The sequence below is a fragment of the Thalassophryne amazonica genome, chromosome 3, assembly GCF_902500255.1.
Source record: "Thalassophryne amazonica chromosome 3, fThaAma1.1, whole genome shotgun sequence".
Taxonomy (NCBI): domain Eukaryota; kingdom Metazoa; phylum Chordata; class Actinopteri; order Batrachoidiformes; family Batrachoididae; genus Thalassophryne; species Thalassophryne amazonica.
In genome coordinates, this window is record NC_047105.1 from 62,395,821 (window position 1) to 62,411,451 (window position 15,631).

Sequence of the window (15,631 nt, forward strand, 5' to 3'; positions counted from 1 at the left end):
CATGATGCTTGTTTGGTGCAATCGCTAAACTGTCCCCACTCAATGCCCTGCGGGCACGGCGTTCCGCCACTCTGCGCAACGCACTCACTGGTATGGAGGTATTTCTAAAATTCATATCATAGAAAAAAAAAACACCGGTATTCGGTATGAACCGGTATACCGCCCAGCACTAGGTTACATACAATAAATCACTCACCTTATCATAGCCTACACTTACAGTTCGGTGCACGTCCTAAAAAGATTTTAATGTTAGAAAAAAGATTACAAGTGACTACAAAGATATGAACTATACATACAAGATACATTATCATCTGTCCAATTCTGAATTGAGATCAGCAATTGCTTGCCCAGGTTTTCACCAAGAGACCATTTTGATAATTAACCAAAACGCAGGCAACAGCAAAAAGTTGGTTTATGCTGCCTGTGATTGAAAGGGGGATCACTGTGCTGAATATTTTATGTTCTTTGACCCTGCGAATTGCACGCTCAACATGGACTCTCAGTCTTGCAATGGACTAAGTCTTTCTGATCTCTGGCCCAGACAGTGGAGCTCTCTTTGACAGAAATGAGGGTATGTGGACTTTGCATGGAACGCAGTCTTCGACAAGGAAAACCTTGTCCACCATGATGGCCATAGATGACTTAAGAAGGGCCACGATGCCAGACTGCTTTAAGATCTCTTTATCACTGATAGCACATTGATAAAGAGAAGACACAAAGGTCACTGCGCCATGAGTGGCTATCCCAATCAACCCTTTGAACGTACAGTGTGATTTATAAGTGGAAAACACTTCACTCTGGAGGAGAAGGGAATTTGAGGTTTGGCATCGCAGTTCTGTGCAATCTAAAATTATTTGAGTGTCAGCGTAGTCCTGAAACACATCTGGGAGGTGAGCTTTCACAGTGTCCTCATCTAGCCAAATATCCACAGCTCCCAATACATTATAAAGGAAGTTGGCCCAGGTGTTAATAATGCGACTTACAGTTGATCGATGAATTCTAAATCTGTGGGCTAAATCCTTTTGCATCAGTCCCAGTGACAGGTAGTTCATGAACAGGAAGAACTCATCAATTGGTTGAAGAACCTGGAATTATATATGTATTTTATTAGCCTACTGCAAAAAATACAATATAACTATCAAAGCTTTCTTGAAAACAGTGACATAATATGCTTTGTAAGGAATACAACGAACTTTATTTGTCACATGTATATAATTAAATAAAATCAATTTTATTTATATAGCGCCAAATCACAACAAACAGTTGCCCCAAGGCGCTTCATATTGTAAGGCAAAGCCATACAATAATTACGGAAAAACCCCAACGGTCAAAACGACCCCCTGTGAGCAAGCACTTGGCGACAGTGGGAAGGAAAAACTCCCTTTTAACAGGAAGAAACCTCCAGCAGAACCAGGCTCAGGGAGGGGCAGTCTTCTGCTGGGACTGGTTGGGGCTAAGGGAGAGAACCAGGAAAAAGACATGCTGTGGAGGGGAGCAGAGATCAATCACTAATGATTAAATGCAGAGTGGTGCATACAGAGCAAAAAGAGAAGGAAACACTCAGTGCCTCATGGGAACCCCCAGCAGTCTAAGTCTATAGCAGCATAACTAAGGGATGGTTCAGGGTCACCTGATCCAGCCCTAACTATAAGCTTTAGCAAAAAGGAAAGTTTTAAGCCTAATCTTAAAAGTAGAGAGGGTGTCTGTCTCCCTGATCTGAACTGGGAGCTGGTTCCTGAGGAGAGGAGCCTGAAAGCTGAAGGCTCTGCCTCCCATTACAAACCCTAGGAACTACAAGTAAGCCTGCAGTCTGAGAGCAAAGCGCTCTATTGGGGTGATATGGTACTATGAGGTCCCTAAGATAAGATGGGACCTGATTATTTAATTTTATTCAAATTACTGCTGTAAGACATGCAGTGAAATTATTTGTGCGTTAATGGTGGGAGCAGAAGAGGTGTATATACAGTTGGGGCCAAAAGTTTATATACTGTGGCAGAAGTTTCGTTTTTTGGCCATTTTTCAGAGAATATGATTGATAACACAAAAAACTTTTTTCGCTCATGGTTAGTGGTTGGGTGAAGCCATTTATAAGCAAAACACCAGTGTTTACTCTTTTCACATCATAATGACAACAGAAACTACCCAAATTAACCTCATCAAAAGTTTACATACCCCTGTTCTTAATACTGTGTATTGCCCCCTTTAACATCAATGACATGTGCTGTGTGTGTACTGTAAGTATGTTGAGAAGACTTACTATTGACAAGCAGTGTACTGTGTGCATGTGGGAGAGGTGGGTGCTAATCGATTAGGATAAAGGCAACAGGAAAACATTTACCATTACACTGCCACAGTGAGGGACCAGATCAGTCTTTGCTGCACTCCGTGCTCTTGTAACCCATACAATGTTGACTGTGGCTGGCTCAATTTTCTTCCAAAAGCCCATGAGATGGGCATGACTTGCAAACCTGTTGAATATATTTAATGTATTGGTTATGTCCAAGGACACATGAGGATGTATCTGTAGAAAAAATAATAATTATTATTATTTTTATTGCAGAATGGGCATTTGTATTGCTGTAATTGTGTTTGCTGCCATATTCAAGGTTAGGCTATAGGCCTATGACACATACAGAATACAATAGCATAGGAAAGCTATGATTAGACCTCAATATTGGCATCTCTGATAATGACAAAACAACCGTAACAGATTATACAACTCTTGAATTTCCTATGGGATAAATAAAGTACTATCTTATCAGTACCTGGACCACCCTCACACACACACACACACACACACACACACACACAAATATTGCTTTAAGCCCTAGCGTATTGGTCTATGGAGTCAGACATGGTGGATATTTTATTTACCTGGTATAGAATCGTATATCCTCATCAGAGGTAGAAAACCGTTCCAAACCGAACTTGCTGCTAATGGTTATCTCCTCGATTTGTTTCCGGATATTGATATCTCCTCGCGTAGCTCATCACTCTCATTGAGGGAGAGATCAAGCGCGGCAGGCTCTGAAGTGGTGGCGCAGTAGTCATGTCCATGGGGCCACGAGTCATCATCATCGGGTTCAGTCTGCATCTCTGTTGGGTCAGTGTTGAGTGGACACTCTGTTCTTTTCCATACTCCAGGTCGTGGCGTTGGGATAGTATAGTTATTCCAATGGAAAAGCAGAGGAACAGCTCCAGGTCGTAGTCGTCGTCGTCCAGCAGAAGTGGGAGGCTCAATCAAATCAGCAGTGACAAAGTGTCGCGAACACACTCGGGAAGTACTTGTGATAATAAAATGGTCTCTCCTGATCTTAACCCACTCTCTCTGCAATTCCGAGTCCTTTGGAAAATTGTGGAAACTCAGTACAGAATTGCACCTACTTGATGCTGTGCAGAATGGCACACAGCAGTGGTGATTAGCCCGACTATCTGTGCGTTGCTGAAACGATAACTTTGTCCGTTTACATGTCATGTTTGCCTAGAACATGTAAACGGAAAACATGACATGTAAATGTAGGTAGAAGCAGAAGTACAACCCCTGGCAATAATTTTGGAATCACCGGCCTCGGAGGATGTTCATTCAGTTGTTTAATTTTGTAGAAAAAAAGCAGATCACAGACATGACACAAAACTAAAGTCATTTCAAATGGCAACTTTCTGGCTTTAAGAAACACTGTAAGAAATCAAGAAAAAAAAATTGTGGCAGTCAGTAACGGTTACTTTTTTAGACCAAGCAGAGGAAAAAAAGATGGAATCACTCAATTCTGAGGAAAAAATTATGGAATCATGAAAAACAAAAGAACGCTCCAACACATCACTAGTATTTTGTTGCACCACCTCTGGCTTTTATAACAGCTTGCAGTCTCTGAGGCATGGACTTAATGAGTGACAAACAGTACTCTTCATCAGTCTGGCTCCAACTTTCTCTGATTGCTGTTGCCAGATCAGCTTTGCAGGTTGGAGCCTTGTCATGGACCATTTTCTTCAACTTACACCAAAGAAGTTATTCTATCCGTATTAATTTGACTTATAAATCAAAATAATAAGATCATTGTATTAAAACTCAAAATCAGCTTGTTAATAGTTGCAAGTGTAACTGAGACAATACTGAAAGTTATCGGTTAGTTGTAGCTAACAATTTTTTGGCTGGTTTATCGGTTTAGCTTCATAAAAGATAACTTTTCAGTTAGCTGATTAGCTGTTATCAAAGCTAACTTTTTGGTTAGCTGTGCCCACCACTGATCATTTGGGACCACAGCAGCACGTCTGAGATGGACCCTCTACTCCCAAGCGATCAGAGGAATAATGTGATTATTAATCAGCAGATGACAAAGGAAAAGCTCTTAAATCATTCTAAAGTCAGTTTTAAGCAGAAACAAGGCTATAATCAGAGAATTATTACTGATGCTCCAAAATGACGTAGGCGCAACAGCAGCACGTCACACTCAGACGTGCTGCTCAGGGCTGTACGCTTAGCTTTTTCACTAGGAGCACAGGTGCTCCTAAATGAAAAAATTTAGGAGCACAGATAAAAATTTAGGAGCACTGTGAAATTTCTTGATACAATTTTATTATTAACGCAAAGACACATACTGTACAGAAAGTACCTTTTCTACACACACATGCACATTTTATATGATTCTAATGTATTTATTTCATTGTTTACTTCCTTTTCTATCATTATTTACATCATTGCTTTTGTCCATTTCATTACTTTTTGCTGTGTATTTCTTGTATTATTTTAAACCCTCACATACACATAACATCCCCGTCCCACTTTTTATACTCAGGTCGCCTGCTACGCTTAGCTATATTCAACCAACGGTCCACAGCACACACTCTCACAAACACACACTCTTGTCGATTTATACAGATGTGGGAATGGTTTTCTCTATGGGATATACAGTGGTCCCTCGTTTATCGTGGGAGTTACGTTCTAAAAATAGCCCGTGATAGGCGAAACCCGCGAAGTGGCCAGCTTTATTTTTTACAATTATTATAGATGTTTTAAAGCTGTAAAACCCTCACTACACACTTTATACACTTTTCTCAATCAGGCATGAACATTTTCTCACTTTTCTCTCGTGTGTAAACACTCTCAAAGTTCAAACCTGAATAGAAAATCCCGGCCCCCCCACTCCCCAATTCAAGGGGGTACCTATGCTTGTTCCCCATGTTGAAAATATACCCCCTATCTAGGGAAAACCTTCAGACAATCACCCCCCTATCATGGGCTTTTTTGCATGATATTTTTTTCTAATTTTATTTTTTTACTGGGGTCTGACGAAAAACTACCCCCTTTTTCGAAAATCTCGGGAAATGGTTTGAAAATAGGACTGCCACAAACGACTATTTTGATAGTCGACTAGTCAACGATTATTTTTGCGATTAGTCGACTAGTCGGATCATACAGAATTTCCTAAATTAAGGTCTGCAGCATTTTCAGAGAAACGTCGGGATGAAGACATGAACATTTCCAAATCAGTGTCTATTTCTTAGACTTCATTTACATCAATCATTCAGAAATACAAACAGTGTGGGACTTTATAGTAAATCTGTGTCAGGTTGGCAGTTCTCAAAAACTAAATGCCCATGCTGGAAGGAGACAAGTGAGGGAAGCCACCAAGACAACTCTGCAACATTTTTATTTTTATCTTCATTTTACTTATAGTCCCAACTTTTTCTGATTTGTGGTTGTTTCTGTTGCATTTCTGAAATTACAGAACTGCTTTAAAGAAAATTGTAAACATTTTATTGTGTTTTAAAACTTTGTGGCGCAAATGCAAACACCAAACTCTTATAAAGAGGAAAAAAATACCTGGACATGTGCAGGAAAACTGATATAAACTGAACAGAACACTGCAGGCTGATTTGATTCCCCATATTTTTTGTATAAATAAATCAGAATAAAATAAGAGGCGACTCACTTTGAAATGAATAAAACATATAGCTGCAGCTTATAATAACTTTGGAAAATAACAAAAATCAGCAGCTTGCATTTTTATTCTGACTCTAGTTCATTTAGTGTGATGAAGTCATTTATTTCTCCTCATAGCTTAAGACTGAACAAATAAATACCTTTGGAAAATAGCAGCTGTTAAAGTTCAGAGTTCTCACCTGCTTTTTGTGATCTGTGCCTCTGAACATCACTGCAGCAGGGTTTTATTTTTTATCCAGTGTTTGCGTAATTTTCCTCAGTTCATTCATATATTCTCATTTTTAAGGATGTTTTTAAGGATATTTGACCGTTTATTTCATCTCATGATCTCATAAATTCAGTATACGACGCGCACATGGTGTGAACAGGACGGTGCCATCAGAAAAACACCGGTAGAGAAAGAGCAGAGAAAAGTAAAGTAAAGTAGTTTTTTGCTGCCGTTTTGTTTTGTTGTTTTTTTTATGTTCACTCGGGTTAAAATCCTCTTTCTGCTCCGCGCTCGCCATGTCACGTGCACTGATGGTTCTCAGCAGAATGTAACGTCTCGTGCCTCCGTTCGCAGTCTGCAGCAAGATGACTCTGCGATGATAGGCCGCGAAAGGTGAACCGCGTTAGCGAGGGACCACTATTTATTTTAGGAGCAAAATGCGAATGAAAGGGTTGAAATACATTCTCGCACACGTGCACCCGTTTTATTTTTTTTCCTCGCACAATAAAATTTTAGGTGCAATATGCGAGCAAAACGCTCGCACTACTGCTGCTGCGCTCTGATCGGCCCCCCGTCTTTTATGATGAAATAATGCTAAATTTATGTGAAAATGATTGTTGTACAAAAGGTTCCGATATCTGTCACTGAGATAGATGACTGGTAGATGATGACAGTTTTAAGCAGAAACAAGATGATAATCAGTGCACTGCTGCTGACGCTCAAAAATGACTGCTGTGGCCCAAAATGCCGCATGTGCAGTGAAGCCAGGAAGGACCAATTTCTAGGGGGCGCCGTTCGGTTGTCGACACCAGATCCAGATTTTGGATCAAGATTTTATTTTATATAGGCTTTGAAGGATTTCGCCAAAAAACTACTTCACGGATTCTCACCAAATTTACACCATAGATAGATAATAGGGCATGGAAGACTCCACTGAATTTTGGTGGTGAGCCGTATTCGGATTGACGGATGTCAAAAATCTTGGATTGCTCTTGTTTCTCTTGTGCTGCTGCACACAAAAATCTAAAAATAAATAAATAAATAATTAACAGGTATTTCTGTAACTTGCATTAACAACTTCAGCCAGTCTGCACTGTCTAAGTTTGATCCTGTCAGTTCTTAGTAGCTAAGCAGTGTAGGTCCTGGTTAGTACTTGGATAGGAGACCTCTTCGGAATATCAAGGGCTGTGTATGTTTCTCCAAGTCAAACTGGAGTTGCATCAGGAGGGCATTCAGGGTGCCATCCTTAAAATGGTAGGAATAGGTTATATGTGTACAGTGCACATTAGGCATGTGGAGATTAATCGATACGAACCCGTATCTAGATACAAACATGCGTGATGCGAATGCATCGATCCATTCAGTGTGCATCGATTCAATTGATGGGTTGAATTGTGTTGCATCACTCGCTGCCTGCTTGCATCAATTTTTTCCGAGGCACATTGAATGCACCACGGACAGTTCGGGACACCAGAGCAGCCGTTGTTTTAAGGGTGTTTTATTGAGAAAATGATTACTTCTCTACGTTGACTGCAGACTGCAGCGGGTCTGCTTGAAGCAATGAAGCAAGCGCTTCGACTCGCTGTTTGCTGGTTCTCTGCTTCAATGGTTTTCAGAAGCGGCAAGTGCACTGGCAAGAGCACCAGCCACTGTGTAAACTGAAGTTGTCCATCAGGTAAAGGAAATAATAATAATAATATCCTCTGTTTTGTGGGACTAAGTGCACAGCTCCAAAGAGCCACGCAGATTTCAGTCGGAATTAATAACTTCAGAGCGAATCGCCATTTTAAATCAAATGACACCTCTTTCCAAACATTATAATACAAACGATAAACTACAACCAAGCAAAACCAGGTTTTTTTTCCCCAAAATGAGATGTCCTGCGTTTTTTATGACTTACATCCTGACGTGCAGCGCAGACTCCAGCTCAGATTCTATGGAGTTACATTTGTGCCATTAATATCTGAAAGGAAATACTTTTGACAAAAACTACAGATTTTGTTTATTTCTATTTCTGTCCAGAGATCAAGGATCCATCATGTACATCAAGGATCCCGTGGCCACATACAGATTTTATTGATTTTTATTTCTGTTCAGAGATCAAGGATCCATCATGTACATCAAGGATCCAGTGACCACGTACAGATTTTACTGATTTTTATTTCTGTTCAGAGATCAAGGATCCAGTAACTAATTTCATATTTATTTACTTTAAGATTCAATAAAATGTTGTTGACATAGAAAACTTGTAAAGCTGACTTTTAGTACACAGAAAATTCACAAAAGGTATTGATAAGGGAATTTATAAAGAATTGGATTGATATTGCCATTGATAGATAAAATCTTTTCAATACCCATCTGTAATCATACTGCACCAAATCACATCGTATCGCATTGTGAGGAAGTGAATCGCCATCAAATATATATCATATCGCATCGAATTGGGAAGAGGGGTGAATTGTATCACATCGTATCATCAGTATTGTCATGTATCGCATCGCTGGTAGTGTATCAAGGTGCATATCGAATCGTTGTCAGTGATTAGATTCACATGCCTAGTGTACATAGGTTTAAGTTTTGGCTACACACTGTTTCTAAGTAATTAATGCAAAAGAAATAAAAAATGTAACAAGTTACTTTCTCCAGAGACTAAAGAAGTAATTATAGTGTTATATTTGTTTTAAAATGGCAAATAATGTGTAATACAATACTTCTTTTGAATAACAACCCCAACACTGTCCAGTAGACCTCTGAAGGTGCGCTGTTGTATCTGGAACAAAATGTTAGCAGCAGATCCTTGTGCTGGATCGGACCACACAGTCTGGCCTTAATTCCCCATGCACATCGGTAAGCGTTGCCCACCCAGGACCCTGTTGTTGGTTTACTGGTTTTCCTTCCTTGGACCACTTCTGATTGGTACTGATCACGACAGACCAGCAACATCCCACAACAGGTGCAGTTTTAGAGATGCTCTGGCCCAGTCATCTATCCATCACAAATCAGCCCTTGTCAGAGACACATAAATTTTCATGCAGCCACATTTTTCCTGCTTCCAGCACATCAACTAGGAGGACATGTGAAGCTTGTGCTTAATATATCCCACCCACTGACAGGTTCCACTGTAATGAGATAATCAGTGTTATTTTAACCTGTGAGTGATCACAATGCTATGGCTGATGGGTGTAAGTGCACCTTCTAAATAGTGTGCAAGGTTCCTGTTAAAGAGGATCACAGATGACAAAGTGACTAGTACAGATTTGAACAAAAGCTCATAATGGTCAGTATTTGTGATTGACTGATGAAGTCAAAAAGCAGGGATCACCAACCCTGTTCCTGTATGTTTTCCACATCAACCTACTCAAGTCACACCTGTTTTGTTTTGTTTTTAAGTGGTGTCTTCCAACTGTTGATTGGCTGAGCACACCTGATAGAGTTAATTTCCTAGGAGTGGATCAGGGAGAGTTAGAAAACATTTTTTTGGCCATTTGTCAGACAATATGAATGATAACAACACAGACAAATAGTGGGTTTGTTAGCTCACGATATGGTTTATTACTGATAACTCATATCTTTCTTTTGTAGTAAAAAATACTGGATTTGTATTTCTTCTATATGTGTTTCCCCAACCCTCAACGCAATAGGACATATGGACAAGTAATGAATGATATAACGTAACTAACGAATGTTGGGAGAGGAAGTCTTGTGCTTTATACAGGATTCTGATGGCTTCTGAGATTTTAGATTTAATATAATTAATATGAGCCTTCCAGCTTAATTTATCATCAATAAAAACTCCAAGAAATTTGACTGTTTCAGTTACAATTTGAATTTCAGCATCCTTCAATAATAAATTTCTACTTAAATTCCTGGGCTTATTTCCAAAAATATTAACACTTTGTTTTACCAAGATAAAGCGACAATTTGTTTAAATCAAACCATTGTTTGAAACTCAGTAGTTAAATCCCCATCATGTCCAACAGCTGTCCCAAATGATCCCCACTACAAAACACCATTGTATCATCAGCAAACAAAATACAACTCATAGTAGTGCTGGGCGGTATGACCAAAAATGTATATCACAGTATTTTTCTAAATTATATCGGTTTCACGGTATTTGACAGTATTTTTTCTTTTCAAGCACAACTGGGTGTTTGCCTTATTTTCTAATGATTTAGAGAATAATTACTGCAATAAAATGGCTTGGAATGGCGTATTCTACTGTTATGAGGAGTGAATATTGTAGAAAAATGAATGTCCACACTAGTATTAATAAAAAGGAATCAGAATGCTTGATTGTTGTAGTCAAAATACAGACCTTTTTATTATGCAAGTTTTCCAACTTAAACATCTTTTGAAAACAATGTAAACTATATGACTCATGTAACTCCAAAGTAAACTTAGTAACTCCAAAGTAACTTAAGTAAAACTTCTTTATTCCCAGTAAGGAATGATCCATAAATAAATAAATAACATAAAGGGAAAAGGTGTGCAGCTTGCTTTAACTTTACCTGCAGACGAGGAGGACGAAGCTCGTAGTTTACATTCCTGATATTCCAAGACATGTTTGCGGCTGAGGTGGTGGAGTAAATTGCTCGTGTTTCCTCCTCCTGCTACAACTTTAGCGCGACAGCATTTGCATAGTATTGTAGTTTGGTCGACGTCGGACTTTTTAAACCCAAAGTACTTCCAAACAACGGACACAGCTCCTCGTTTCGATACAAGTTCTTCCGTTTCAGTTTCTCGTTCTGGTTGTTCAGTTTCAGAACTTTCCTCCTGTTTTGCCATTATGCTCACCACTAAACATCCGTTCACTCTAAACGGGCTGTACTCATGCTGCTTGTTTGGTGCAATCGCTAAGCTGTCCCCACTCAAACAATGCCCTACGGGCACGGCGTTCCACCGCTCTGCGCAACGCACTCACCGGTATGGAGGTGAGGTATTTCTAAAATTCATATCATAGAAAAAAAACACCGGTATTCGGTATGAACCGGTATACCGCCCAGCACTAACTCATAGACATAACATAACGGCGACCTGTCCTTCGTCTCTCTCTTTAGTATAATTTTTTATAGTCGTACACGCCTTTTTACGTGTTTTGGATGTGCGTGTCTTTATTGCATTACATGTTTATGGTTGTGGCCAAAAAGTTCAGTTTTGGTTTCATCACTCCAAATGACTTTGTTCTCTGTGCTGTTTGGCGTATTGTAAACGTGATACTTTTGTGGCATTTGCGTCTCTTGCATCTGTGGCAACTTGACCATGCAGTCCATTTTTCTTCAAGTGCCTCCATGGTTTGGTTCCAAAAGAATCCCTCATTTTACACTTCTTGATTAGAGTTTGAACACTTCTGACTGGCATTTTTAGTCCCTTGGATATCTTTTTACATCCCTTTCCTGTTTTATGCAGTTCAAATACCTTTTCTTTGACAATTCTATTGATTTTCCTGGTAACTCCAAAACCAGAAACATCAGTGCAGAACTGAATGAAAGATGCAAGAGTCTGTCAGGAACCCAGAAACTCACTGACCTTCAATACACACATACTGATTACAATCAAACAGATCACAGGTGAAGATGGTTAACTTGTGTAGCCATTCAAACCTGTTTGTGTCAACTTGTGTGCATGTTATCAGGCCAAAATTGTTGGGGTATGTAAACTTTTGATCAGGGTCATTTGGGTAGTTTCTGTTGTCATTATGGTTTACAAACAGTAAACACAGTTGTTTGGCAATAAATGGCTTCATGTAACCACTAACCATGAGAGGAAAAAAATATTTGTCTTGTCATTCATATTGTCTGAGAAATTCTGTCAGGGTTCGTAAACTTTTGAGCACAACTATATCATCAAGATAATGCCCTTAATGTCAAAATAAACAATGTACTTACTGCATTTCCTGTTTGAGACTGATAAGGCCCCTTGTGCATTTGTGCTGCAGGCTGTTGATAGGCTCCGGGATGCTGCTGACCTGTGATTTGCTGCTCGGCTGCCTGGACCGGTTGTGTGGATGCTTGGTTGTAGATGTCATGTGAGGGCTGTGCTGTGCACTGCTGGTAGGACACCTGCTGCAGCTGAGGATCAGGCTGGGCTGGGGTGCTGTAGACTCTCTCAATGCTAGAAATGGGCTCTGGAAGGGAGTCGTAAGGGCCATTTTGTTGACTGTTTAAATCAACTATAGGCATGGTGTCAGCTGTAATGAAAAAGTGAACAAAACAGTATAATTCAGCACAAAACCCAAAGCAGTGGTTTTCAAACTGTGAGGGGCGCCCACCCTGGGGAGCACCAGAGTTCTTCAGGGGCGGCACAAGGGATGGGTATCATAAACCGGTTCTTTGAGAGTCATTAAGAAATGATTCAATCCACCAACATCAATGGTTTTTTTGCTTAATGATTCCCTTATCGGCCCTTCAGAGAGGCCGTTGATTTTGAGGGTGTTAAATGATAATTTCTTTACGTTAATTACAGACCTTGCAGCAGGTCTGTAATCAACCGCTTCTGTCACAGCTCCGCTTTGAAGCTTGAAATAACGAAGCAGTGCTCAGATCCTCTGCTTCGTTGGTTCACTGCTTCGCTGCTTTTCAGAAGTGACAAGTCCGCTTCTTAACCCCTCTCAAAGCCATTTAAAAATGTCAATCGTGAGTCACTTTTGTGTAGATTAAAGTCACTACAACCCCTGGCAAAAATTATGGAATCACCGGCCTCGGAGGATGTTCATTCAGTTGTTTAATTTTGTAGAAAAAAAGCAGATCACAGACATGACACAAAACTAAAGCCATTTCAAATGGCAACTTTCTGGCTTTAAGAAAAACTATAAGAAATCAGGAAAAAAAATTGTGGCAGTCAGTAACTGTTACTTTTTTAGACCAAGCAGAGGGAAAAAAAATATGGAATCACTCAATTCTGAGGAAAAATTATGGAATCATGAAAAACAAAAGAACACTCCAACACATCACTAGTATTTTTTTGCACCACCTCTGGCTTTTATAACAGCTTGCTGTCTCTGAGGCATGGACTTAATGAGTGACAAACAGTACTCTTCATCAATCTGGCTCCAACTTTCTCTTATTGCTGTTGCCAGATCAGCTTTGCAGGTTGGAGCCTTGTCATGGACCATTTTCTTCAACTTCCACCAAAGATTGACAATTGGATTAAGTTCCGGACTATTTGCAGGCCATGACATTGACCCTATGTGTTTTTTTTGCAAGGACTGTTTTCACGGTTTTTGCTCTATGGCAAGATGCATTATCATCTTGAAAAATGATTTCATCATCCCCAAACACCCTTTCAATTGATGGGATAAGAAAAGTGTCCAAAATATCAATGGAAACTTGTGCATTTATTGATGATGTAATGACAGCCATCTCCCCAGTGCCTTTACCTGACATGCAGCCCCATATCATCAATGACTGTGGAAATTTACATGTTCTCTTCAGGCAGTCATCTTTATAAATCTCATTGGAACGGCACCAAACAAAAGTTCCAGCATCATCACCTTGCCCAATGCAGATTCGAGATTCATCACTGAATATGACTTTCATCCAGTCATCCACAGTTCACGATTGCTTTTCCTTAGCCCATTGTAACCTTGTTTTTTTCTGTTTAGGTGTTAATGATGGCTTTCGTTTAGCTTTTCTGTATGTAAATCCAATTTCCTTTAGGCGGTTTCTTACAGTTCGGTCACAGACGTTGACTCCAGTTTCCTCCCATTCGTTCCTCATTTGTTTTGTTGTGCATTTTTGATTTTTGAGACATATTGCTTTAAGTTTTCTGTCTTGACGCTTTGATGTCTTCCTTGGTCTACCAGTATGTTTGCCTTTAACAACCTTCCCATGTTGTTTGTATTTGGTCCAGAGTTTAGACACAGCTGACTGTGAACAACCAACATCTTTTGCAACACTGCGTGATGATTTACCCTCTTTTAAGAGTTTGATAATCCTCTCCTTTGTTTCAATTGACATCTCTCATGTTGGAGCCATGATTCATGTCAGTCCACTTGGTGCAACAGCTCTCCAAGTTGTGATCACTCCTTTTTAGATGCAGACTAACGAGCAGATCTGATTTGATGCAGGTGTTAGTTTTGGGGATGAAAATTACAGGGTGATTCCATAATTTATTCCTCAGAATTGAGTGAGTCCATATTTTTTTCCCTCTGCTTGGTCTAAAAAAGTAACCGTTACTGACTGCCACAATTTTTTTTCTTGATTTCTTATAATGTTTCTTAAAGCCAGAAAGATGCCATTTGAAATGACTTTAGTTTTGTGTCATGTCTGTGATCTGCTTTTTTTCTACAAAATTAAACAACTGAATGAACATCCTCCGAGGCCGGTGATTCCATAATTTGCCAGGGGTTGTAATTGGGACTCTTGTCTTGTTGCAGGTAAGAAATGAGAATCGTCCTTCATTCTGTTTGTACAGCTCCAAACACTGCGCTGCTCTCTGCCGAGTCAAGTTAGAGTCCGGTCGGAATTAATAACTTCAAAGCAAAATCAAATGACACCTCTTTCCAAACGCTGTAACACAGACAACAGACTAAAACATTTTCTCCAACCTCAAAATGAGACAGTCTGCATTCTTTATGAATTACATTGATGTTGACTTGCAGCACAGCCGGCTGCAAGAGCTCAGCACAGAGGTATGGAGTTAGATTTGTTCCATTAATGTCTGAAAAGAAATGCTTTTGGAAAAAAACTACAGATTTAGTTTATTTTTATTGATGTCCAGAGATCAAGGATCCAATGACCAATTTCATATTTATTTAAGACTCAATAAAATGTTATTGACATAGAAAACCTGTAAAGCCTACTTTTAATACATAGAAAATTCACAAGAGGTCGATAAGGAATCGGATCGATAACCGTACTCGATAATGGGATCAATCTTGATAAATTCTTATCAATACCCAACCATTATTATTTATGTTAAAATGTTAGTTATGCCAAAGACATTTAAAAGCACATAGAGATGTTTAAATGTTTTTAAAACGATGTTTAAAATATGACAAAAGATAAAAATAGAAGAATAGAAAGTTCTTGTTTAAAGACATTTAATATATATATACACACACACACACGAGGTCTGTTAGAAAAGTATCCGACCTTTTTATTTTTTTCAAAAACCATATGGATTTGAATCACGTGTGATTGCATCAGACAAGCTTGAACCTTCGTGCGCATGCATGGGTTTTTTCACGCCTGTCGGTTGCGTCATTCGCCTGTGGCTCCACCGCGACGCGCGTAACTCCTCCGCACGTCTGTCTTAATGTGCTGAAAAAGTGCTGATGTCCACGTCTTTTCACAATTCCTGTGCTAGTCAGACGACATACCGGATCAAGACAGCGTCCAGTTTAGAAATGAACGGCACATTCCACTGTTACAGGAGTTTTTGTCATGGAAAGAGGAGCGGCTCCACCGCGCGCAAAGCAACGCCGTGATGAAGCTTTCCAGGACATGTTGGGGCATGTCCAGCTCATGCACAATCACAATCAG

General features: G+C 39.6%; 1 protein-coding gene across 1 annotated transcript in view; it reads right to left on the reverse strand.

The window, feature by feature from the left end:
- wnk2 (WNK lysine deficient protein kinase 2) overlaps positions 1-15,631 on the reverse strand; it is an 89,697-nt gene that overhangs the window by 46,112 nt on the left and 27,954 nt on the right. Inside the window, 1 exon segment of the mRNA XM_034166479.1 lies at positions 12,035-12,336. Within this exon segment, the coding sequence (XP_034022370.1) occupies positions 12,035-12,336 (302 nt within the window).